Here is a 27,991-nt window from a genome sequence, read left to right as displayed (position 1 = left end):
TTTTATTTTCTTTCTTGCAAACAGAGAGACTTATTTTTTAAATGAAATCAATTAGGGAAAATCCGTTACAGAGAAAAGTTTCTTAGTAATCTAGAATGTGTATTCTAAATTTCATTCATACATCTTTAATAGTTCAAAAATTATTTCGATTTTTGTCTGGCTATGTAGCGAAAAAAGTAAAGTTCCAGAAACAGCAATCAAAGGGGGTGTGATTTAATAATCCAGAGCGCAGGAACTTGAAAAATGGCGTCTCAACATCCAATAAGGGCACAGATACCCATACAATGTTATACAATGTATTCCACACACATCACAGAGTATTTTAAAGAAAAATTCGGTTTTGAAAAAAAAAAATGAAGTTCCGGAAACAACAAACAAAAGGGCGGTGTGATTTAAAAATCCAGAGCGCAGGAAGTTTAAAAATGGCGTCTCAACAACTGATAAGGGCACAAATACCCACAAAATGTTATACAATGTATTCTACACATATCACAGAGTATTTTAAGGAAAAAAATTGTTTTTTTTAAATTTACTCATTTTTCACCAAAAAATACCATCCTCTTCCCTTAAGGATGGAGGAAGTTCTGAAAATAAATTAATTTAAGGAACTAGATACTTCTGCAACAATATCAATGTTGGACTGGGAAAGTTCGAAACAATTTCCTCGTATTTTATCCTTATTTGTGACGGAAGGGAAGAAGATTAGCAGTAAAATATGTAAAGAAATTATTGTTAGCGAAGTAACACGGTGATAAAGCTGTCATTATCTCGTTTTTTAAATTATTGTGTAAGCAATTTACAAGTGGAGAATTCAATTATCATCTCAGGCGGAAATACAAACCTCTGTTTATCTAATGTGAACAATCTGAATACAGTGAGTGAGCGATATGCAACCTTCGTGCGGACTTTTCAGTTATGACCACATCCGTTCTATGCAGTCGCCAGTGAAGGCAGGTATAAAAACATCAGTGCATAACGTGTTATGTGAATTGTGGTCAATTGTACGAACTTAGAACAACTTCCAATTAAAAAGCAAAGGTAGCGCTTCATAAAGAGATATGGTGAATTTCAAAGTAACAATAATTGTCTTGCTATTGGCTGCCGTTCTCGCAACAGATTGTGCCCCGGTAAGTAAATACCTTCTATTTAACATACTCAATTAAGAATTTTATATACCTAGGGGAGACTGTTGTACCTTTAGCATAGTGTACCTTTGAACATTTTTTGTTTTTTAATTTTTGCTGCTACCTAGAGGACTCAAAATGAAGTAGGTTGTAGAGAAAGCCGCTAAGTAGCTCTGGTCGTAGTTTTGGTTTGATTTATTGCAAAGTGTGAGTTCCGTGGACAAAAGTAATTTTTAATACCAAAAGTAAACATTTCGTTCATCGATGTATGTTTTCTAACACAAAACCAGATTGTATTTGTTAATATCTTTTAAGTACGGTGTGTTCCCCATCATCTGGTGAGTAATAACATATTTTAATTTCCATGATTTATTTGACTCTCTTATTTTTCGGAGCCATATTTGTTTAAACGTGCACCCTCTTGTACCTTTGAACACAAAACATCTTGTACCATGGAACATGTTCCAAATTACACAATACTATCGGTTTTTGTTTTTCTTTTAATTTTAAGGTCATGTCACGAAGTAAGTCTGCAGTTAAGAGGTCCCCAATTGATTCGGATGCCTTGAAGAAAGTTGTTGAAGCAGTTATTGCTTCTCCAGGAAATAAAATCTAAATCAGAGAAGCCTGCTCTGGTTTATGATTGAAAATACATTTTAAATATGATTGTCAGTTTTTACAGCTATATTCCCACCTATATTCCATGTGTTCCAAATTACAAGAGGGTATGTTCCAAGGTACATGAACCTGTTGTACCTTTGAACACATTACATATCCCTTCATTTTATTTTTTCCATCCTCAGTACATCTGTATAATAGGAAAATACATACAGGAAGTTCTAAAGGAATCTTCAATCATTATTTCAAGCATTTTTTCATTTAAAAAATTTCACTTCCCAAAATTAAAAAAAAAAATAAAATGTGAAAATTGTTTAAAGGTACAACAGTCTCCCCTACACAATTTTGAAAGCATTGATATTTAATCAGATTGAATTAAAACGAAAATATATACCACTTGTCTATTAAAGTTATTCCTCGTCACATTAATAAGGTTTTCTTCTATAGTTACTAAGAACTCTGCACAATTCCAGTGCATGGCACTCAGCTTCTACAGACAATCGTGTGTGGAGATGAAGTAACGGAAAGATGATGTATATCAGCCGTGGCGAAAATGTGATCGTGCGCCGAGCCACTGTGTAACCTGCAACGTGCATAGCATCTATGGAGGGAGGCGGACACCCTTAGAGGAAGTGAAGCAACTGTCTGACTTATTAACGGATTTTCATTTAATTTACGTCAAGCACTTAAATATAATTTTATACAGTACAAGGCTACAAACTAATGTTTAGCACGTGTAATGAAGAAAGAAATAAATAATAAAACATAGGACACATTATCACAACCTAAAATTAACTGTCTTCAGAATGTCTCTGCGACAGACTTTCAAAATCAGGAATTATGTCACTTACTGCCAGTCGTAGTTGATCACGAAGATATTTGTCTGTCAGTCGTGATCTAAATTTGGTTTTTACTATTTTAATTGTTGAAAATAATTTTTCACAAACGTAAGTTGTAGCGAACATGGCTTCAACAGAGCAAGCGAAAGAACGAAGCTTCGGATATTTATTTTTTGGCAGAGATTTGAAAGGTTCAACATTTTTCAAGTCCTTACATCTAGCTTTCATTTAACATCACATTGTAACTCTGTGAGTTTAAATGGAAGATCTAACCGCATTATTAGTACATCTGCTGAAAAAGGATCGACGTACAGAGATAATAATAATAATAATAATAATAATAATAATAATAATAATAATAATAATAATAATAATAATGTTTCATGAGTGACATGTAGAATAATGCCGTTTTATGTTATACAACCGTTTTCCTCGTAATACTTGTGAACAAATCATACATTTAATATTCTCACCATATTGGCAGCAAAAAAATGCCTCCTCCCATGCTACTTGAAACTTTCGTTTTTGTAGAGGTAGATGGTTTCGAGAGAGACATTTCGATGATACGCCACTCGCAGGTCAGAGACAAATACAAATAGAACGGAGTTTGATTCCAGTGAGTGATAGGGTGGGGGTTGGGGGAAGTAGAAAGCAAGAGAAATGGATAGCTATCATTGCTAGCCACAATGTGTTCGCGAGTCACATTTTCGCCACGGCTGATGTAGATGAACAGTAAAGGTGCTATTCATAGACATTTCGCTTGCCCGCGCTACGAGAGTGCTAAATAGGATTCATATCACATCATATCGCTAACACTGGTTTATGAATACGAAAAACATTAGTTCGCAGATCTTCCACTGAAAGCCCGCGCTAAGAATGTCTATGAATACGGTCCTAAGAGTTCGTCAACAGTCTCTATTACAGTTTATTTATTTTATAGCTAAAGAGCACTACCCGGCCCCGGAACAATTTTTCCCTTGAAATTATTCAAATCTGCTGTACAGGGAGCCTTACCCGAAAGCCTAGATTTGCATAATATATACGTCACTGTGTACGTTAACAGAAAACCACAATTCCAAGTCACACAGAGTTTGTGTGCACTCGATGTGGGTCTCTGGCGTTTCGTCAGCCCACGCGAGTTGTGTGGATATAAAGGGAAAAGTTGAGACAGTGTCGGTTGGAGTTCCCGGGTAGCTCAGTTGGAAAGAGCGCTGGTACGTTCAACCAGAGGTCCCGGGATCGATACCCGGCCCCGGAACAATTTTTTCCCTTGAAATTATTCAAATCTGCTTTACAGGGAGCCTTACCTGAAAGACTATATTTGCAAAGAGAACTACATTTTCTCAAATTAGATAAGTTTCTTGTTTGCACTGCAGGTTTATTTTATCCATATACATATTATCTGAACTTAGCTCAGAAGAGTTATACTGCCACATTTATTCAAAGAAAGCGTATATGTGGGAATGTTGAGGGATAACAGAATATAATGTATCTTAGGAGTTGATACGTTTCTGTACCCATAACTCCATGTAACATAATATGTTTTACGCTAGATTACTATAATTTACTACACGTATTTTTAATAAAAGAAAATAGTGAAACTTACACTTCAATTTGGAAGAATCAGTGATGAAATTCCGCAACTGACCAATGTGGTAGGATTTGTTACTATTTTCCTCAATAATAAAATGTATACAAAAGCTACTTTGTCTTTCCGGTTTACTTCGACAGTTTTCGGGGCTACTTTGACACTATACTTTTCAAATATACAATACTGTTTTTATTACTAATATAGTGCTATTCGAATAATATTCAGTTAACTGACAACTGGAGTATAAAATACAGGCAAACCCTCCGTTTTAACGTCAGAAGAAGAAAAATTAATTGCTCATACAATGGAAATTGTTGCAGATTGGGGAACAGTGCTGTTGGAAAAGTATGGAGTTAACTGCCATCTTCTGAAGTAGAAAATCCAAGTAACTCCACCGTTTTGATATCAGAAGAAGAAAAATTAATTGCTCAGACATTGGTAACTGTTGCAGATTGGAAATTACCCATGATAAAAAGTGATTTACGAAGTGTTGTGAGCACATCTGTGACATGTACGGTAGAATGTTCCCCAATGGAAAAATAATACTCCTGGTGAAGATTTCATGAAAGTATCTGCTTGCAGAAATTATTTATTCACAAGACTGGAAAGGATTGTGTTCTCCGCGCGACATGCAATTCTTGGGTGTATGGTATACGCAACATGAATGACAAATATGTGAAGTTGAAATGTGACTATAATGCTCTGTATGGCTTTCAGTATGATTTGTTCAGTTTACTTTTTATAAGTGTTGTTTCTTACAATTCCTGTTACTATTAATTCTACTCATGTGCTCGTTTTATCAAGTTTTCTTCTGTACACCCATTGAGTGACGCAGACTGTATTGCACTGTTAATAAAGTTAAAATAAATCGAATATTAGCAATGCTTTTGTCCTCTTTTAAGTACAAATATATTTAAAAACAAAAATTGGTGTCAAAGTTGCCCATAGACAGGGTAAACTTGAACTACAACGAAAGCAAATGGGATGTCAAAGGAACCCTAAAGTACAGGGCTACTTGGACCTGGCACCAGAAGAAGGGACGTTTTTTTACTTCACTGAAGGCATATTATTATACAGTGACATCAAAAACTTTTTCCTTACATTTTTATTGTAAGGTGGGTGTCCCTGATATGGCCATCCTAAGGTTTGAAAATTTTTCTAGCCGCCATTTTGAAAAAAAAATATAAATCACTTTTTTCTTACTCGTTCTCAGTCTAATGGACTTTCTTAAACCAATGTCCTTTCCCCATAAAAATACCTTTAATTGTCCAAAAAGTTCCAAATTCCAAAAGTCTACCTACTGGCCATATCAGGAACACGTGCACATGATATGGCCACCCTTGTTCCATGTTCTACAAATTGTGATTGTTTTCAGTTTGATAGCGCAGTTGTGCTAAAATTAAATAATGTTGGTCTAAAATGAATAAAAATGACACTTAATAATCTTTTTTATAATTCAAAAGTGTAGTCAAAACAGGTTTTTCCATAAAAAATTAAGTTGTTTTTCTTAAAATACAAAACTTTTGCGTAATCCCAACTATAAGGCATGTAAATTTGTCAGGTGAAAAAATAAAAGTGAAATGACCTTGATATGGCCATGGTGCACTTGATATGGCCATATCAGGAGCAGGTAAGCTTTCACGAAAATCGTTTGATTATGAACAACTCGTAAAAGATATGCCATCAACTACAACACCAATCAGCAGAACATTAAAAACTGAATGGAGTACGATGGTTTTCATGAGCAAGTATTTGAAAAACAGGCATGAAACAAAGTAGACTTACCAGAGAAAAATAAGAAGAGGTCACTTGAAAACCGCAAAACAGGCAACTGACGCCATATTGCTCAACCTGACTGGATGGAAAACGATCAAGTGACATACCAGGATGCCCTTTCACTGGATGCTGCTGCAATTTAGCGGATTTTTTGGTTAACTAACTCACAATAGGGGGGTGCCATATCAGGAACATGGCCATAACAGGAGCACTCACCTTACCTTGTCTTTTTACTATACCATGCAGGCTTTGCTTAATCGTAAGTTTCAGTTGCCATGGTAATATTTTACACCGCATAGATACAATCAGGACATAGTTAAAATGCAAGGAAAAAGATTTCGGTGCACTTTAAGAGTAGATTCATAGCAGAAGGATCACATGGTGTGATGAAAAATATTTTGCATTATTTTAACTAAAGTTTCAAAAGTCGCATTAAAAACTCTTAAAATTATGTCAATGTAGCCACGGTTTCCGTAGTTATTTAAACAGAGAAGTCCTGGATTACTACTTGTGCAAAATACAAACCTACATACAATGATTGGCAGACACTAAAACCTATTGATTGCAAAAGTATGTCCAATAGACGGCATTGTTTTTCTCGTAAGTGCCGGAAATTAAAAAAACTTATCTTATAAAATATAATTATTTACAAATGGCCTTTAGAGAATCCGGAGGTTCATTCCCTCCTCACATAAGCCCACCATCGGTCCCTATCCTGAGCAAGATGAATCCAGTCCCTACCATCATATCCCATCCTTCAAATCCGTTTTAATATTATCCTCCAATCTACGTCTCGGTCTTTTTCCCTCCGGCTTTCCGACTAACACTCTATACGCATTTCTGAATTCGTCCATATGTGCTACATACTCTACCAATCTCAAACGTTTGTATTTAATGTTCCTAATTATGTCAGGTAAAGAATACAATGCGTGCAGTTCTGCGTTGTGTAACTTTCTCCATTCTTCTGTAACTTCATACCTCCCTCTCAGCCCCAAATATTTTCCTAAGCTCCTTATTCTCAAATACCCTTAATGTCTATTCCTTTCTCAAAGTGAGCCTGAAGGAGAGATCAAAAGAATTGCCTTGCAAGCCTAGTAGAAGACAGAACATATACCAACCCAAAATGGGCTACAATAGTAGCCTATATTACGATACAAAGTTGGAAGTACTTTTTACGAAATCGAAGAAAAGTTTTAAAACCAAGCAGAGCGTTTAATGTACAACATTTTTTGCACGATCATTGTTTAAAAATTGTAAATACAATATATTTTTGCATTTAAAATTTAGACCAATATTCTTCCAAAGACTTTCCAAAACTATACTGTAATAGTAACTACGTAACAATAAGTGCACTGTAATGGATCTATTTCAGTATTGTTTTATGTTATGAAGAATGGTTTCCCCAGCAACAAGTTTCGTTTGGGAATTCTAACTTTCAAGGCCTAACAATAGTAGCTGTAAATAGGCGTACAAGAAAAAACACGGTCGTGCATACTATATAATAACGCCTATATCACCATGTTCACAGCCAGTACCATAATATATTCCTCAAGATTCAGTTAATTTTCAATATAAAATAAACTCATTAAACAGCAATAATTATTATCTGAAAATCTCTTATATAAAAGACAAGTAATTAACTTTGTCTAAATGCATGCCTATAATTTTCTACTTCCTTTTACACGAATGCACTCAGAGTAAGTACAGAGAACAATTATGCTACATGTAAATACTGTATGATATTTCATGAAAATCTGTTAAATATGAGAAAAGTTATAAATTTTGTCTAACTGCAACCCTTCAAATTGGGTACTGTCAGTTTCTCTTAGGCAGAAGTAATGTGAGTTTATATAGTAATAATAATCCGTGGCGCTACAGCCCGTGAAGGACCCAGACCGACCCGCCGGCTGCTGGCCTCACACCCACATGCCGAAGCAGAGGAGGACGATCATCCAACCAGAATGGAGGTATCGTGTGGTTAGCACGATGATCCCCCAGCCGTTATAGCTGGCATTCGCAACCGGATTTCGCTACCTATCGTAGCTCCCCAAGTGCATCACGATGCTGGGTGGGCACCGGTCCCATACACTGGCCGAAATTTCAAGAGAAAATTTCTTCCCCCATGAGGTTTCGAACCAGCGCGCATTCCGTAACGCGAGTCCTAGGCAGGATGCCTTAGACCACGACGCCACGGCGCGGGACGCACAATTAATAAATTACCTGTACAACTATTGTACCAAGTGTCATGAAAATCTATTACACATGAGAAAAGTCTAAATGCGCCCCCTACAATAGAGTAGTTCCTCTTATAAATATGGAAATGATAGTTGGTATACAAAACATATATGTTGTCTGTAACAAATGCTCAAAGTTGGATGAAACTCTGTACGATACGGGAAAAGTTATTTATTTTGTCTAAATACATCCTCCATAATGGAGTAGATGTCATGCGATTTTGTACAAAAATCAATATCTGCAGCTACTACATAAAGTTTCATGGAAATCTATTATATAGCAGAAAAGTTCTTAATCTGGTCAAAATTCACCCTATATAACGTGGTAGTTTACTTTATGCAAACGTAATGAGAGTTTGTATGCAAAACAAATACGTTACCGGTACCTAATATCCGTAACTAATGTACAAAGTTTGACGAAAATCTGTGAGATAATAGAAAAGTTACTAATTTTGTCTCGCTAGATTTATGTTTTGCCCACTGTAAGTCTTATCGTTCTTTTTTATAGCGACCAATTAGTTCCTTGTGTTTACTTCGTTTTTATACACTTCGCAGACAAAAATCGACAGGAATAAAGTCTGGGGACCTTGGTGGCCATTGCACTTGACCACCGTGACAAATTCATCTTTCAGAGAATGTGGGATTTAAATGATGTCACCTAACGGGTCAAATTTACAGTGACTCAGTCATGCTGGCAGAACATGTCCATTCTTGCAGCCAAGGAAACCACAAACAGCTGTACACTCATCATGAACAGTGCTGCCCTCACTATTTCCTCCTACGTAGTGGCTTCACTATTTCTTTCTACCTAGTTAATAATACGTAGTCGTTTGTAGTTTCTTCATACCATGTAGGCCTATAATATAACGTGCTGTTACTACCGGTATTGTGCGAATAGAATTATTGCTTAGTATTATTTGAGACATTTATGTATTGCAGGAACGTGGGGAAGCATATGAGTTTACAAAAAGAACATGTCAACAAGAAAACGGGCTCCCGGATGGTAAGATAATATTCACTTCTATTAATAAGATATTCATGTTGCACTGAAATGACACCTTTGTTCCTCAAAATAACCTGAGTGAAGAATTATAAAAAAATTATTTACTTATTTGTTTGTTTATTTATTTGTTAAATTATTTGTTCATTTATTTGTTAAATTATTTGTTTATTTATTTATTACATTGTTTATTTAAGATTTATTTATTTACTTCTTTATTTATTTATTAAATTATTTGTTTGTGAAAGTATTGAATTATTATTTGTTAATTTATTAAATTATTTATCTAATAATTAAATGATTTATTTTTCGTTTATTAAGTTATTAATTATTTATTTGTTTATTAAATTATCTGCTTGCTTATTTATTTACAAACTGTCGTCCACTGATATTAGCCTAGAGGCTGAGTATATTGGGTAATGATTTTTTTCATCATCGTCATCGTCATCATGTAGATAGGTAGATTTATTGATATAGTTCACAAAAGTACAAAACTTAATAATTTAACAAAAAATCTATATACAAATGTAGTTCTACATAATAAATATACAATTTCTTAAACTAATTAATCTATTGCAATCTCAATAATTTATTGGTTCAAACTTGCACTTACGTCTTGTTTTAGTGCATGTTTAAACCAATCGTGATAACCCTTAAGTGTTTAAACCTTATTTATTTGCTCCTTTTCAATATTTAATTGTAATATTTAGGTCTTATTTTACATAATAATTTATTATTCCAATTAGGTGAACAGATGTCGACATACTGTAAGTCATGAACCTGAAATCGCTTAATCGGTACATTCCATATGTAGGTTAATCTTTCTTTCTTGCAATATTTTTATGTCAGCAGAAACGTTTGCGTAAATTCTATGAAGACTACCGCATAACTGCTTAAAAACAAACTTGACAAGTTGCTTACATAATCAACCTCAATTTAGTTTCATCATTGTGTCGCATGTACTCATTATCGATTTATTGTTATTATGATGACTAATAAATGTATTATAATTGCATTCTTATTGAAATTAAAATATATTAGTTAACCAATTTATAAAGTCAAATTTTCTTCTGAACTTTACTAATTAATATAGCTATTGGAATACATTAATAACTACCTTAATTCTCTATTTTCAATTTTTTATTATTATTTTGAAAACCTTGGCGTAATTCTATCTTATTTTCAAAAACCTGTCTTCTTACCTTATTTAATTAATAATAAGTTTTTCTGATTTTAGGAAAATTTAATCTTTGTTGATGCCTACCTCTTAGTAGGTAGTTTCGTTCAGTATCTATAGTTTTGATTGAACCTACTTTATTTCTGTTAGAGTTTCTATTTGTCATCCTACCTCTTATTAACTGTTTGTCACCTGATTCTACTTCATCGGTCGGTCGTCATTATGTAGCTTCCAAGGACTTGAGCCACAGACTGGACCGTTCTGGTCTCATATTAGAGATCGAGAAGTCTGTTCAGTGGTTTTCCAGGGTTTCTTGTACCCAGCGGAGTGCAGTTTTTTTATTAATCTACGACATTTGATGCGGGACATCCTATTGACATTTTGTATCCACTTTGAAATATAATTTAAAATATGTTTAAAGGCTAAGTCTCAAAGAAAAAAGCTTGACGGATCTTCAGATGACAGCAAAGATTTTATATAATGATGAGTAATAGTAAAATATACAGGGACATCATTTTATTTTTACTAACATTTTTAATATTAACCTGTCTATACCTTTAGAGAACCAGAAACACCGCTTGCTTCCCCCTCCAAGACTCTACTAGGTATAGGATGGAAGAAAAGTAGTTCATCCATTTACGTAAACTAGGAAATATCGTGATTTTGAGTTTGATAATTTTTATTAGGTTTTTCTTTAATCAAAGTACAGTACTGTATTAAGAATAAGTGTTTTTACTCACAAAGTGAGTTATCCATGCGAACGTATTCATTATGCAGATTATATTATATTGTCTACAGCACATTAGCGTACAATATAGAGAAAGAAGTTAAATTGAAAAATAATCATAATATGAATATTTAAACACAATTTTGAAAATGGTGGCCGTTCATTTCGATACAGGCTTCAGTTCTTTTGCGCATATTATCGCGCTATGGACTATTGCATCTAATTCCAATTGCCAGTTTCGTCCTTCGTACTAGTAACTCATGTTGAAATAATTCTGTACCTACTCTACGTACTGTGAATTCAATCTTCACTTCTGCCCGACCCGAAAATATAAAATTACTCAGACATGCTATCTACTGTCCGTCCAAGTGGTTATGCCGCAGGATTGTAGAAAGGGAGGAAATCACGTGACAGTTAATTACTTAACGAGGCCCTTTTATTTAAATTAAATTAAACAGCTGTATAATATTACGTAAACGTCCAATTCCTAAGAGAAATTAATGTTTTCAGAAAAGAGCTAAGACAGCCCAGCTATTACAGAGGGGCGAGCAGAAGCAGGTGGGGGAAATCGGGATGCGACGTAGGCAAACGGACAGTACCTGTGCGAAAATATGATTCAATATTGAAAGCTCTTTCGTCACTGGAAAACGCGAACATATTTCTGGAACGTACTGTACCCAGTAACTCAGTACTGCTTACTATCTGCGGTCTTGGTTCTGTGTGGAGTTGGAACTTCCTTAGTAGAAGGGGTTGGAGTGAAGTACATTAAAAAACTCAGGTACAATAAAAATTGAAGTAAAAATAAAATGATGTCCCTGTATAATTTTAATATATGCATATTATGATTGCTTAAAATCTGACGTGAACTTTTGATTACTATTACAACAATTTTATTGAATAAGCGGCTGTCAAGCTTTCGTTTAGAAATGAAATTGCGAAACTGAATTGGGAAAAATATGAAGCCATTTTGTGAAGGAGAACCGATCAAAAACTGTTTTAGAATAGGAGCTGAGGAAGTATGTCCTAATTTAGCACGTATGTTTAAATGTGCTCGTCTTTCGCGAAACTCGATTAACGGGCAAAATAAATATTCTTCTCTTGCCTTGGACTAGGAAACATTTTCAAAACTGAACTACATCGAATGAATATCGCAGCGTGTTAATTGACAATCAGTTCGTCTTCTGAGGCTCTGCATTTCTTTTTAAAAAAATATTACGAACTGGATAAACGTAAATAATGCTTAAAAGTGAACCCAATAAAGTTAAGCTAGATTACAAACAGAAGCAAAAATGTATGTGAGTTATCATTGCGTTTTCATAAAAAAATAAAAATTGTATATAATAACATCGCAACACACAGATCCGACACTGAAAGAAAGGAATATTGGTGTAGACGTTTTAAACACGTCATTCCCTTGCTGTGAGTAGGAGTAGGTGAGTCCACCCTATCCTCTTCTGACAGAGTTTGGGCGCCCATGGCATTGACGATCAAAACAAAACACTTTTATTTCACATGATACAATAACATGCTTTCCGTGTTTTGATGGTGGTATAAGTTCTATGTTCAATTTCGCAAAATTATGTACGGCCAGCAAAGTTGATATGTAACTCACAAATTCTGATTAAATGTTTTATATTTCTTTTACAGATGTTGTTGATTACATACAAAGATATATGACTGTAAAAAATACAACCGATGAATCTGAGAAGGTAAGTGAATTCATGAAGAAATTTTTGTAGTATAGCTATTATCTTCAACGATAGGCAGAAGGATACGAACAGAAGAGAAAAATCTTGTTACGTAAATGATTTCATAATTAGTATTCTATTGTTATTATTTTATTACCCTCGTCTTTAGCATAAATTTCATGAATATCAGAGCCTTAAAGTACAGGGTGATCAGAAAGTCACGCTACCCCTGAAGGTACTATATAAAATGTTGAAAATGGTCACCATTTCTATCAAAATGGAGTGTGTTATATGGCAGTAAAAATGTTTAATAGTCTCGCTATGGATATAAAAATCAAACTCAAACATTAGTTTATTTAGGACTAAATTAAAGAAGTACCTAATTTCGCAAGTCTTTTATTCTGTAGGTGAATTTATGACATTCAACAATGATGCATGAATATTCCTGTGTTGTATTCAGTATTGATATTAAAACTTTGTGTTGTACTAGTAGACTATATTGTAAAACTCTTCTGTATATATTTCAACTAGACTGTGCTATAATTAAGACTTTGTAATACTATTAAGATTTTTTGACATGTTCCATATTCCAGCTGTGAAGCGATATACGAATACTATGGAATATAAATAAATAAAGTACAATCCACAAGGATTTTTCGTCCACTTGATATTACGAATGTAGCAAATAATGGTGATGATGATAATGATAATAATAATAATAATAATAATAATAATAATAATAATAACAATTATATTCTTCTCATGTAAAAGGTCAATTTTAGAAAGATGAAGGCTGTGAATGACTGAGCATGAACGATTTATGGTCACAATATTACCTTAAAATGTTGTCCCTTCTGCCCAGATGTGCAATACTAAAAGTAAATCTATAAATACTAAAACTAAATCTATAACATTTTTTAAAACCCGAGAGGAAACTAGTCTTAATTACGAATTCAGTGGTGTTGTAATTCCGCAAGTACAATGTTGTAAATACCTAGGAGTGTATTTAAACTCCAAACTTTCTTGGGGAGAGCATGTTGATAATGTTACGGGTAAAGCATGGAGGGCACTTCATTTTATTATGAGAATCTTGAGAAAGGCTAGCCCCAAATCGAGGGAAATAGCATATCTAACGTTAGTGCGACCGTTAATGGAATACGGAACTACATGTTGGGATCCCTATAGAATATATCAGGTAAATTCCTTAGAAAGAATCCAGTATAGGGCAGCTAAATTTGTTAAAGGTAAAACAGAATATGGAAACGATACGATAAAAGAAATTAAATGGGAAACTTTGGAAAACAGACGTAGAAAAACTAGAATAACATCATTGTATAGAGCACATCTAGGTCAGAAAGCATGGGTAGACATAACGGCTCGGTTAGAAAAGCCAACTTACTATGGTAGGAACGATAATGATTTTAAAATCAAATGTAGGAAACAGAAAACGGATGTAGGTAAATTCTCATTTTTAAATAGAACTATAAATGATTGGAATGACCTTCCTGCAGCGGTATTTGAGGGCTGTCCTTCCTTAAGGAGATTCAAGAATAATTTAAAAAGTTGTGTATAAAGTGCAAATTAAAATTAAGGTGACATTTAAAATTTAATTTTTTAAGGTGACATGCATTTATTTACCCTGACTAGTTACTACCTTGGTTTGAATTGTAAATTATTTAAAAATAGCGTGTAAGAGGGCCTTAGACTAGAAATGTTTAGTTTAAATGTAGTTCTGTTTATAAATATGCATAAGGGTGTAATTATTTGACTTATTTGAACTGTTGTATCAGTGAAGCGAGGTGAGTCAGTGAAGTTATGGTTTTACAGTGCAGTGAACAGTTCCGATCAGTGATAATTTATAGCGTCAATGAAATGTGTTCTATAGTGTCAGTGAAATGTGTGCTAAAGTGTCAGTGAAATGCGTCATAGTGCCACTACAGTGAGTGAGATGAGAGTAAAGTGAAAGACTATTGAAACTTATGTAGGGCCTATACATAATTATGTAGGCTGTATTGTAAAATCAAGTATCTTATTTATGTTTTATTACTATTGCTTTAAATTATATTATGTATTCTTATTGTATTGTGTATTGTTTATAATTTTATTGTGTATTGCTTATCATTTTATTGCGTATTGTTTATATTGTGTATACCACTGCCACCGGGTGCTTGCCCACTTGCAGTGTAAATAAATACATACATACAGAGTACGATACGAAATCCTACTCATAACGTAACTTAATTGATAAAATAAATAATACTGGCATTTTTAAGCTGTAATGGCAGAATTCGCTTATGATTTTCAATTCATAAAATAGCTGTAAAGATGAATATCATGGTATGTATTATTTTCAGAATTTTCCGTTCGATTTTCAGCGGCACTCACAGTACAGTACTATTTTATAATAAGAAAACTTAATATACAGAATGTAATGTACAGTTACTTTCTCGTTTTCCAGTGCTTCGTGGTGTGCCTACTGGTGGCGGAAGGAGTAGTAAGTAACATGCAAAACTTGTGGTTTCAATTAGATTGTAAGATAGCATATTTTTTGTTATTACTGGTGATTGTGATAACTATAAAGTGAAATTACATCTGCCTAATTGTCAATATATAAATATGCTCAAAATTACGGAAAACTAGATAATCTACAAAATTTTCCACTTTCTGAGCAATTCTTTTATGTAGCTATATTTAAGGTCTTTAATATGTTCTAATACAATAACATACACCTTCCACGAATTCTGAAAACGTGCGATATGAATTCCATTTGTAATGAGGTGCTACGACCAAGGCCTAAACTACAGAATCAGGCAAAAGTCAGGTTATATATGAATAGTTATAGGATATGTTCAATAAGAGAACCATTTGCTTCAATGTGTGCCTCATTTCAAACCTCCCAGTCGCGTAAAACTGTTGTTAAGTTTTGAGGTAATATGTGACATGATTCTGTGATCTTTCTCTTTGAGGTAGGTCAATGCTATTAAATTTCTCAGCGTACACTGTAGTCTTTAAGTATACGAAATTAAAAATCTAGGCGTGTTAGATTTGGCGACTGTGGTGGCAATTCAACAGAACCTTCACGACCAATCCACCTTCCTGGAAACTCTTCTTTTAACCACGAACGAACTTGGTGATTGTAATGGAGTGCGGCACCGCCTTGTTAAAACACACAGGGAGAATTTTCTTTTTCATTCCGGATGCTCGGAAAAACACTGACTTGAAGCATTTACTTGTACTTTTCAGCAATACTATCGATAAAAAAAAAACTCAACGGTTATTGCTCCCCATATGGATTATCAAACCGTCAACTTTCCTGTCCTCTACATTTTGGACGGATGTATCCAATCATGGTTGGTGTGACTCCATTATCTCCAATTTTGCTTACTGACTTCGCCATTAATGTAGAAATTGGCTTCATCACTGAACACAATAGCAATGAGTCCTTCCTATGCAACCTGACTTCTATCTCCCACTGTAGGCCTATTATTTCTATAATATATAGAATATTTTTATTCTAACTTGCGCTACCAATAATACCTCAATTTTGCAAGAACTCCTTCATTTTGATAAATTTTAGTTCCTTGTTATCAATCTGCAAGGATACATTTTCCACTTGTTTATGAAGAAAGTTATGCTCAGTTTTCAAAGCGCTGTGTGTTTCGTATGGAATATTAAAGTTCCTAGAACTCTCTTCCTTTACTCTTGAATCGTTTTATTCAGTTAATATAAAATTATAAACGAAATGTACCTACAGTGATCTGTTGCAATCAAGTAATAGCGAAAATACCATGCCTAGTCATTATTCAAGATATTTTAAAATCCATCCTAGTTTCAGAATCAGAATGAAAACAGCTGTTGACAGAGTCATCTTCACCTGAAAGTAGAATTGTATGCTGGTAATAAAAGGTCATTGAGAATGTTTATAGTCGTAACTATGTTAATCAATCGAATTTTATGAGATCTCTTTTAATTCACCGATTCACTGTGACAGATGCATAAGCCACATTTTCTCTCCTACTGTTGCTTCATGGTTTATATTGTCTATCATTTTGTGGAAATTTTGTCATCCTGTCTGCGATTTAAAACCGCGATCCTTAGGTTCAAAATTCAAAACAATGGCCATTTTACTCATTTTACCATCGAGAATAATTTTATCATCTGTCCCTCAACTTCTTTCAATTTATGAAATGTAATGTATACTAATAATAAATCTGTAGCCGAAATTTTTCTGGTAATTTTCGATTTTCCAAAAATAATTGGTCCTAACATATATAATTAACCACCCAGAAACCGAAAATCGCTTTTTTGATATTTTTGTTTGTATGTCTGTCTGTATGTTTGTTACCTTTTCACGCGATAATGGCAGAACCGATTTATATGAAAATTGGAATATAAATTAAGTTCGTTGTAACTTAGATTATAGGCTATATGGCATTCAAAATACGTTATTTAAAAGGGGAGTTATAAGGAGGCCTGAATTAAATAAATCGAAATATCTCGCTTATTATTGATTTTTGTGAAATATGTTACATAACAAACGTTTCTTTAAAAATGATTTCTGATAAGTTTTATTCTCCGAAAAATTTTGATAGGACTGATATTTAATGACATAAATGAGTTTCAAAATTAAAATAACTGCCATCTAAGGCGGTGTATTGAAATAAAAAACAAATGACTTCGTCTATAAGGGGCCTTGGTCACAACAATCGAAAGCTATGAAACATAGCCTACAGACAATGTTTCTGTGTTTGTATGAAGTAATATCAGAAGCTAAATTAACCGATTTGTATAATTAATTATTATTTCATCATTGGAAAGTGTAGTTTCTCTGGATGGACATAATGCTATAATGTTATTACAGTAACTTGTGAGTGAATTGAGGAGAGGTAAGATTAAAATGGCTTCTTATGCACAGAAAACTTGATATGTTATTCTGTATATTCATTTCCTGTATTTCTTATAATAATGTTTATGAACATATTCATTTTTATCTCAGAGAATTAACGAACAACGAGAGTGTATTGATTTAGTATGCAGTAATAGTACGTTAGCTTAGCAATCCGTTATTTTGTAATCCAAATTTTAACTATGCTCAATTGAATCGTGTTAAAATACATAAAATACATAAGCAATAAATGCAATGCAAAAAAATTGGGTAATGAGCCAAGCAGATTATGTTGTAAAAGATGTTCCTCCTGAGATTCAAGAGCTCCGACAACAAATTAAAAACTTTCTAATTCGAGTACATCCGTTATCAACACACTTTTTCATAATATAATATAATATAAACATAATAATAAATCTGTAGCCAAAATTTTTCTGTCAATTTTCGCTTTTCCAAAAATAATTGGTAATAACAATTAAGAAACATGTTAAAGGAATTGTCATTGCACCAAATGAGTGGTCTCTGGATCAAAATGATCGCATTTTAATATTTTAAATACAATTTAAATTAAGTAACATATTAAGCGATTTATCCTTATATCAAACACGAATGTTCCCTGGATCAAACGTCTTATTTTAATTATGTAATTACTTTATATTTATTTCTAACGGGTGCAGCGGAGCGCACGGGTACGGCTAGTTTCTTTAATAAATTTCTTTGTGTAACATTGTAGGAAAATATGTTAATTCTAAATCTTAATTGTACATGGATATTATATTAGACTGCAACACTTTTGTTGTAGGTTAAGAACGGCGAACTGGTTGTTGACAAACTGGTGAATGACACGAAAGAAGATTTCAACAAAGCCGGACTGAAGTTGAAAGAAGAGGAATTCAGATCAAGGCTTGAAGATTGTACTATGAGGCGGTCGCTCCTCCCCTCGCTGCTGTTGCGCAAGACGTCTCTCTTTGCCTTGGCTGCCAGTCCCGATGAATCCGGTAAAGTAACTCGAGGCGGCACTTTGTTGTCACTAATTAACGATGTAAACTATACCTTGACCAAAACTACTGGGTGTTCATTTCAAAGTGTGTCATGACGTCACTGTTGTTGGGTCACCGATTTGAAGCGAGTTTCAGTTTATATGTTAGAGAAGTTGCCTATTATTTAAGGCGTTCTTCAATCTGAACTTGAGAACGTGTACGGTATAACTTGAACGTCGTAGCAACAGATGGCGGTCTGTACGGTCTGTGTACTACCATAACCTCTTTCAAACTGTGTTTTGCGCCGGCAAGTCGTACGCAGGGTATTTGTTATCATCGGTTGCGTACGGTAACATTCCACAACACAAATCAAATGCTCCGTGTCCATGTTGACCGTCCAAGTTAATGTCAACAAATACGTAAGTAATCGTCTTAACCCTCTCCCCATATCCCGACAGTACGTATTTCCAAACAGTTCACATTCCTGCCACTACCGGCGTTACCGTACGTATCGGCACGTACTCTTCAGAATGAACGCCGTACTTGCTAGTCAACTTCTCTGCCTCTTAGGTTATACACTTGAGCTGCGGAAGTGTAGGAAGATTGAATTCTCTAGGCTCATCAGCTAGCCACATGACGGCATACAGCGAGCCATGACACATTTTGAACTGAACACCCAGTACTTCCGACTTGACGGTTTACAGAAAAGGGGGAGCAGTGTTGTCATGTTGCCCGTCTTTCGTGTGAGCGATCGCGCTGTCGATAGAGTGCAGTAATGAACGGCTGACATGAACACATACATTTCTAACCAATTTGTTGAACACTAGGCATTAAAAATTGTGTACATTATTATTTTTATTAGCCTATAATAATTAAAATATTATTATTATTAGTTGTAGTAGTAATAGTAGTAGTAGTAGTAGTAGTAGTAGTAGTAGTAGTAGTAGTAGTAGTAGTAGTAGTAGTAGTACCGGTATTCTTCAATGCAATATTGTTAGAAAGACATTGAAAAATTGTAAAATATATAAAAATATTTATGATTAAAAATCTGCACGGCCTTTTTCTTTTCCAATATCGATAACAGTGATCTTATTAATTTTAACACAAGCAGCGGTTTTCATTACGACTTGCGCCGAAGGTAAAAGAGATCTGCCATTATCTTTTTCCCCACTCAAAATACTCTCTTACATAACACATCATCTCTCACGCTTGACTCTTTAACGGGGCACCTTGTAGCCTACAATATTCTTTGTTCTCCGCCTGCCTTTTCTTCCTTCCGACGTTGCACAAGTCACCTGTTTAGAAACTCTCGCAGAAACTAGAAAACACACACTAGCCACACACTCTACCAATGGCAACGATGATAATACGTGTAAATATAATTTAAACGCAATAATTATCGATATAATAAAACAATAATAAAACTAAATAATATTTTTAATTCACACAAAGCACGCGCTAACCAGCCAACTAGAAGTCATTCCGGGCACTGTATTCACCACTAGGCCGTGGTATTCACTTGCAACTTGTAAACATAGACTGGCAGAACAAGCACGACCATACTTATATCAAACATCCTGGCAGAGAACTACCTCCAGGAGTAGGAAGATCAGACTGGCGTACTTCAAGGCGACCCATCCTGTTCAATGCCTTTACATATGATGTCGCGAAAGAGATAACAGGAGCCAACATGTATATCTATGCAGACGATATGGCTATCGCAACGACAGATATAGGCTCACTACAGGCAGCGATAGACACACTATGCGACTGTGCAGAGAAAAACGACATAAATATAAACGAAGAGAAGACAGAAATGGTAGTATTCAGGAAAGGAGGCAGGCTCACCGAAGGAGAACAAGTAAAATGCAATGATAAATTCCTAAAGAGAGTAAACAACTTCAAATACTTGGGTCTTACAATACAGACAACAGGGAGGAGTTTCAGAATCCATATTAGAACGAGAACGGTGGCTGCAGTCAGGGACATGAATGAGATCAGGAACATCAGGCTGTTATCAATGGACACTGCTATGGACCTATTCAGGCTAAAGATAGTACCTGTTCTTACGTACGGAATCGATCTGGTATGGGAACATCTCACATATAAGCAGCTGGAAGAGGTAGAAAGAGTAAAAGCCAGATACCTCATGAGGGCGGTAGGAGTATCGCAAAGTACAAGATCGAGGCTGGTGTACAAGCTCACCAGGGAGACCTTCCTCATAGAAGATCTGTGGACTACACTACTGCTGCCAACTAGTGAAGCTTACACTGGACTTCTACAGAACCTACGTGAGAAAAAAAGGGACATACCACCGGAATTCTATGCAACCTGTGCGATGCAAGACAGAAGCTGGACTCAGACGAACTACGACTGGCAGTTCATGGCTTCCACCACAAGCTGTGCTCCAATAAGACATTCCACGATCAGGACGATACGTGCATATGTGTTTTGTGCTCAGAAAAATGTGAAAAGTACCATATATTAAAGTGCAAGAAACGCTGCAGATCTATCGCTGCTTATAGCAAGGACAACTAAGATTATATTTACATCTACTCTTTGCACAGTTTGTGCGCAGTTCTCGTTTATTATAGACACGGCAACACCGTCCCGTTACCATGGTTACGCGTCTCTCGTGATTGGTTGATTTGAATGGTTGCCATGGTAACATGCTAAAGGCGCCATTTGTCAGGTCGGAAGTTGTTTTGGACAGACAATAATTTGGGCGCCAGCCACGTCGAGATTACTCTGGTAGAGTTGAGGTTCCCAGGTCAGCTGGAAACGGTTGGGACACGGGGTTTGGGAGATGTACTCGTTGATCGAAATGATGCAAGCGAACACACATCAAGTTGGTAGAACTAACTCTCGATGAGAGTGTTTATTATTCTGCAGTATTAATTTTGTATTAGCAGAAACGCGTGTCCAAGTGTGTATTCTACTATTCTCACTGCCTAGAAGATGGTCGACGAATTCAAGTTTTCACGTACTTCTACGATCTATGGTAACAACACTGACAATATTCAGTAGAGTTAATCGACTTGATAATAATTTATTCCACATGTGATAGTAATAACGACAAAAGAATCGCGTACTTGGGCAATTCACGGAGATCCAAGACATATATGGCGGCTATTATTGAGCTTACAATTTTAATACACTCTACATGACGTTTTCTTAACCTCTTCCCTTACTACTGTATATTTTGTACCAGTTTTGTGGAAAAAAGTGCCATATTTTTTATTTTCTTAAAGAGGCCATTTAATATTGCAGGATCACTGCACATCACTAATTTTCTTACATACCTAAAAATCACTATGAAATAGACATACATTCATACCTGAATTATTATCCCGAGTTATCTCGTGCACCTTGATTCCAGCTCTGAAAGTTGTCCCACTTTGATTTTCTCCTGAACTATATACCAACTTACGTTTTTTTGTGGATTAATTTATGAGGTACAATACCACTGCTGTTATCAAGGCGTTAAATGTTGCTTGTCGTGTGATAGATTCGAAAGCAGGGTATTACGCACAGTGCCACATTGCATTCCGGACAGTAGTATCTGCTCTCCTATATGAGAGCGTTTTGGGAAGAATGGTGTAGCAATCATTGAATATTTGTACCAGTACATCTGTTCTTCAGGTTTGTGAATAATGTTTTGCAGTATCACTATTCCCAAAAGTACAGGTATTTCAGAGTCTGTAGTAGGCCGCCACGAATTATTTTCAGCATTCTGTGAACACTTATTAGCATGCCGAATCGTCTCCTCGAATATAATGTTGATGAGGTCATTATCAAAGAATAATTTTAAAAATTGAGAATTATCGTTATCAGAAACAATGTTAAAATTTCAGGGAATGGGGACCTCGGAGGTGCAGAAGAAATGGTGCCAGATGTTTTCTATTCAAACCACTGTCGAAAAGACGCGACATCAACTGATCTGAATTTGTTTGTTGGTCTATAACTTCATCTTCTGATACCGATGTTTCATTTCCTAATCTTCTACAGGAATATATTCCTGATCAAAAGTTTCGGAACTACTAACTTGATCCATCTTTACACAAAACAGCACAAAAAACACTAAACACAAGCAGAAATCGCCAAAAGTAACTAGCATCTACTCACTGCTGTGTGTGAATGCTATATGAGCATAGAATTCCACTCGCAAGGAAGAAGTACAAAAAACACCACCAGATATAGCAATATCACTAACTTCTGCAGCCATCTAGTGAGAAAAAGTTTAATGAAAGAATGGAAACGTTTATATTCGGGATATAATCCTTAGCAGCGAAAATGGGACTCAGACGAGTTAACTCGGGTTAATAAATTTTGACACAAGTTAGCAACCCGAGTTAACTCGGGTTAATCAGAGAAGTGGTTAAATTCACTAAAAATTCTAAGTCCGTAAATTGTTCTGCCCGATGAATCTACACGTCGCCTCCTTCCGAGTTCTGTCCGCAGAGTGCATCTTTACCGCACACGTTCTATCTGCCGAGTGTGTCTACCCTCTACTTACAACCACCAACTATCCTCATAACACCCTTCTATCTATGAATCACGTGTCCCGACTATGAATTCTCATTGTCGATGACGACTTGACGTCATCCGAGACGCGCTGTCTTTGTAACAACTCTGCCAAATACCCAAAATTCTCCTTTGTCAGACATAGCTTCGCCTCTTCAACCTAACCTATGTTTTGTGAAATTTAAAAAAAAAATAACATTTAAATTAATCGTTACTGACGTTGATATTTCTGATAGAATAATTAATTATTCATAAAGTAATGAAATGTTTATAATTTTAATGTTATTACAGTTTCAGTATATTGTTTCGAAATTTTACAATGTTTCTAAAGACATGGAATCACGAACATTTTTAATTATATCGTCTCTTACAAGCATAATATATAATGATGTCTTTCATCTGACATAATTGAGCATTTACTATGAAAGAAAGAATTTGGTTAAAACCGTGCGGCATTACAAAACATGCCGTTCTCTTGATAAACATGCATTACTGCAGCCATGCTTACTTCCGACCAGGATCTCCTATCTCTCTATTTTCTTATAGATTCTCAGCACCTGGAATATTTGACAATCGTTTGTAACGTAACATCTAATTTCCTTCACGTTTTGTGCATGTAATTATATTTGTTTAAAGATATTTAAGAAAGTATATATATATCGACAAAATGTTAATTACCGTGTATAATATAAGTAGGCTATATTGTTATGTAAGTACAACAATATAATACCTGAGCCCTTTGTCTTAGGAACAAAAGACTTCTTCTCCCAAATTTGTTTTGATGGAGATCCGATCGATGATCAAAACAAATTGGGGAACCGAGTTATACCTCTATAGAGGAAGCAGAGAAGGCAGACTGGGCTTAACTTAGTTTCGTCTAGGAGTTTGGAGGGCACCTAAAATCGTCAACGAAGAGGGGGCGAGAATATGTCCTCTTTGCGGTAGAGGCGAGACATCACACCATATTTTATCGGAGTGTGAAGCCACAGAAGCTCTGAGGAAACAATTCCTGTCAGAGTCCTTCATTACATCTAGCAGGGGGCACTTGGCAACATACAATATGTTAAATAACGATAAATTCTGTAACAGTGTGGGAAAATGTATGGCAAAAGTTCGACAGTTGAGGGTGGAACTGGCCGAGGGGAGGGAGCCGAGGAAATAAGGGAAAGAGTTATTTATTAGTGTTCTAATGAGTAGTAATAACACTGAGCGAACGAGGTAATTAGGGGATAATTTTATTTTTATATTTATTGTGTCTTTTTTCCATTTGTTTTTTATTGCGTGTGGATATGTTTTTTATGTATTATCTTTATATTTATTACTTGGATTATTTATTGCAGTTTCAATAAGGAATTGAATTGTTTATATATATATATATATATATATATATATATATATATATACAGATGTGGACATATTATTAACAAAATTGACGATTTTTTATGATAATTCTGTTTACAAAATTTGACTTTTCAATTTAGACTACAGTTGACAATTTTGCATATTTCTATCATTATAGTAGATAGAAATATGCAAAAATGTCAAATATAGGCTATTCTAAATTGAAGAGTCAAATTTTATAAAAAAAAAATATAATAGAATCTTCAATTTTGCAAATAATTTGTAAATATTATGCAAAAATGTCAACTGCAGTCTAAAGTGAAGAGTCAAATTTTGTAAAAATATATAATAAAAATCTTCAGTTTTGCTAATAATTTGAAAATATTTAAAATGTCATCTGTAGTCCAAATTGAAGAGTCGAATTTTGTAAAAATATACGAAAAAAATCTTCACTTTTGCTAATAATTTGTAAATATGCAAAAATATCAATTGTAGTCTAAATTGAAGAGTGAAATTTTGTAAAAATATACAATACAAATCTTCGATTTTTCTAATAATTTGGAAATACGCAAAGATGTCAACTGTAGTCTAGATTGAAGAATCATACTTTGTAAAAATATATAATAAAAATCTCCAATTTTGCTAATAATTTGTCTACGTCTGTATATATATGTTTCACCGTGTGTTTTTTTCTTTCATATCTCACATTTTTTTTTATTTTTTTTTAATTTGTTTGGATTAAGATTAGTTGTAATTGTGATAATTGATGATAACGGTAGTAATAATAATAACTGTTGTTTTACTATTTTATTATTAGTAGTATTATTTTTGTTTTCTTTGAAGATTCAAACTGTGCATAGTTATAGCACGAATGGCCGTACGGGCTCGTGCGAAGGATCTTGTGTACATGAGTTTGTATAATTTATTATGCATCAATAAATGCACTTCACTTATTCATTCTTCTTTTTACTACAATGTTAAAGGCTCACTGACCAAAACGCTCTTCGCATTTGAAGCCTAGAACTGAACTGATGAAATAGCGATTCTTGTGTACATAATTGTAGGGTCTAAGAGGAGTGCTATGGTACTAGTAGCTGTTGCCATCTCTCGAAATGCTTTCGTACTTTTGCCGTTCATCATCTTACCTTGATGGTTAACTTACCCTTCTTTCCCTATACATGAAACTAATAGCAATTAATATGTATTTTATTTTTATACTAAAATTTTGTACGATTCACATTCTTTGCTACTGCTTTTCTCGGCTTCTTCCTTTCATTAATTAATTCCTATCTTCTTCATTTGTTATGTTCTTCATTATTTTCTTTTTCCGCCTTCATTTCGTACTCTTTCTAGCTCTATCTCGTTTTGTTTTTCTTCATTCCATTATACTTCTATTTCTTACTCTGCTTAAAAGCAATGTGAGACAACTAAACATAGATCATATTAAAACAGAACGGTACCTGAATGTAATTAATTTTATTGTAATTCGTTTCACAGATGGAACTACAAATTGCACGAATAGCTATGACTCCTGGTCGTGCTTCCTCAAATTGCTTTCTGACGGTTTGGTAAGTTAACTGATCTCTACTTCGCAATCTAAATATTTATTAAAATTAACATGGTATAATATAAACTGAGAACTCCCTATATTTTTTTCACGAATTCTGGATAATATACAATGTCTCAAACATCTTGAGTCTAAATAATATACATGATAGAAATTCTAAACTGAGTATTTTGATACTGGGAACCAATGGCGTTATTGTTTTAGCCTACATGAAACGTTCACGCGATAGGTCTTGTTTGTTATGAAAACCGAAGGAACTTGCAAAAACTTCTACCAAACGTATTTCTGGTTCAAGACCTCGTGGCGCCTAAAGTAGACATTTCTGACCATTGGCTCCCTATCTCAGAAAACTCAGTTCAGCCTCCTACAACATCTGTATTATTTCGACCGAAATGGTTTAAGATACTTTTGTTTTAGTTTTTTTTAGTTTATTTATTTATTTATTTATTTATTTATTTATTTATTTATTTATTTATTTATTTATTTATTTATTCTGGTGTACTTAAGGCCATCAGGCCTTCTCTTCCACTTTGTAATTAAGATTAAAATGGTTTGAACTGCTTTGTTTGTAAAAGGTTTCTACTGACAGAACATGAAAAATGTATATACTTAGGCCTTATGTTACAGTATATTTTAATTGTGGATTCATTTCTATGACATATATTATGTAAAACTTAGTATGAAATTCACATAATTATTTTGGACACTTAACGTCAATTAATTCCACTCAGCATTTGCATTTAAAGTTTAGCATAATTATAATTATAATATAAAATTTTATATTATAGGTATACTGTATATATTATTTTAGTTTATAGAAATTTAAAATATTTTAAACTAATTATTAATTCTCAATTAAAACGGCATTTATTTTCAAGAAAACTATAATAAATAATAAACTGTACGTATTTCATTACAATAGTCGAAATAAAATGACAATCATAATAACTTTAATGAATAAGAGACTTATACTTTACCATAGTTTGTGTCTCAAAAGAATAATCAGACATTTTATAGAAAAATTTGAAATTTAAGAGCTTATAATAATTTTCTGCAAGTTAATCTAAATAATATACACACTTTAATAAGTGTAGCAAAAATTAATCAAAATTGTTTTCTCTTTTCAGCCTTTCGAATAAAAAATGTTGATGAAATCGTTATGAGGCTGGTATTCCACAACGAGGAAAGAGAATCAAGATTCTTCTTGGAAGTTTGAAGAAAGCTAATCCTATCATGTTTTAACATTAGTGTAACTCCATTTCACAGTTACCATGACGATGTATAATCGAAAGCGATATTTTCACAGGAATTAAATTTTCTCAATATTGTTAGACAATGTTGTCATAATTTAACTTTGAGTTTTCTACATAGGCTACTTGAGAAATTAATTTAACATCTCAACACACAATCAACACAAACAAACAAATACAACCACACAGGCGCATAAAACTCACATGTAACACCTGAAACAACTTCTACATAGGACAGACAGGCAGATCATTTCAAACACGTTACAAAGAACACATCACAACCATAACGAAATTACAAAACACCTCCACATATGCAGAACACATCACAAATGCCAACCACACCTACAGAGACATCAACATAGACATAATTATAATAATAATAATAATTATTATTATTATTATAATAATAATAGTTTTATTTTCGCTGGCAGAGTTAAGGCCATAAGGCCTTCTCTTCCACTCAACCAGACATGGAAATTCTACACATCCAATAAAAAAGCCAGAAACTAAACACACTAGAACAATTAATATTTGAGGAGAAAAATTCGCTCCGGCGTCGGGGATCGTACCCGGGTCCTTGGTTCTACGTACCAAGTGATCTGACCACTGAGCTACGCCGAATTCAATCCACAGCACCGGATCGAATTCCTCTCCTTCAATGTTTCCCTTT

General features: G+C 34.3%; 1 protein-coding gene across 2 annotated transcripts; it reads left to right on the top strand.

Annotated features, from left to right (window-relative positions):
• The first annotated feature begins 970 nt into the window (after positions 1-970).
• Positions 971-27,506, top strand: LOC138708661 (uncharacterized). 2 transcript variants are annotated; one of them, XM_069838751.1, is made up of 7 exons: positions 972-1,127; positions 9,122-9,185; positions 12,734-12,795; positions 15,233-15,268; positions 18,462-18,657; positions 26,002-26,072; positions 27,199-27,483. In XM_069838751.1, the coding sequence occupies exons 1-7, from the start codon at positions 1,059-1,061 to the stop codon at positions 27,208-27,210; spliced, it is 510 nt and encodes a 169-aa protein (XP_069694852.1). In that variant the 5' UTR covers positions 972-1,058; the 3' UTR covers positions 27,211-27,483. The 2 variants fall into 2 exon arrangements, with proteins under 2 accessions (XP_069694857.1, XP_069694852.1); XM_069838756.1 differs by lacking the exon at positions 15,233-15,268 and having other exon boundaries at positions 971-1,127; positions 27,199-27,506.
• Positions 27,507-27,991: the final 485 nt, after the last annotated feature.

Source organism: Periplaneta americana, chromosome 1 (assembly GCF_040183065.1).
Source record: "Periplaneta americana isolate PAMFEO1 chromosome 1, P.americana_PAMFEO1_priV1, whole genome shotgun sequence".
NCBI classification, from domain to species: domain Eukaryota; kingdom Metazoa; phylum Arthropoda; class Insecta; order Blattodea; family Blattidae; genus Periplaneta; species Periplaneta americana.
This window is presented reverse-complemented; position numbering and strand designations above follow the sequence as displayed.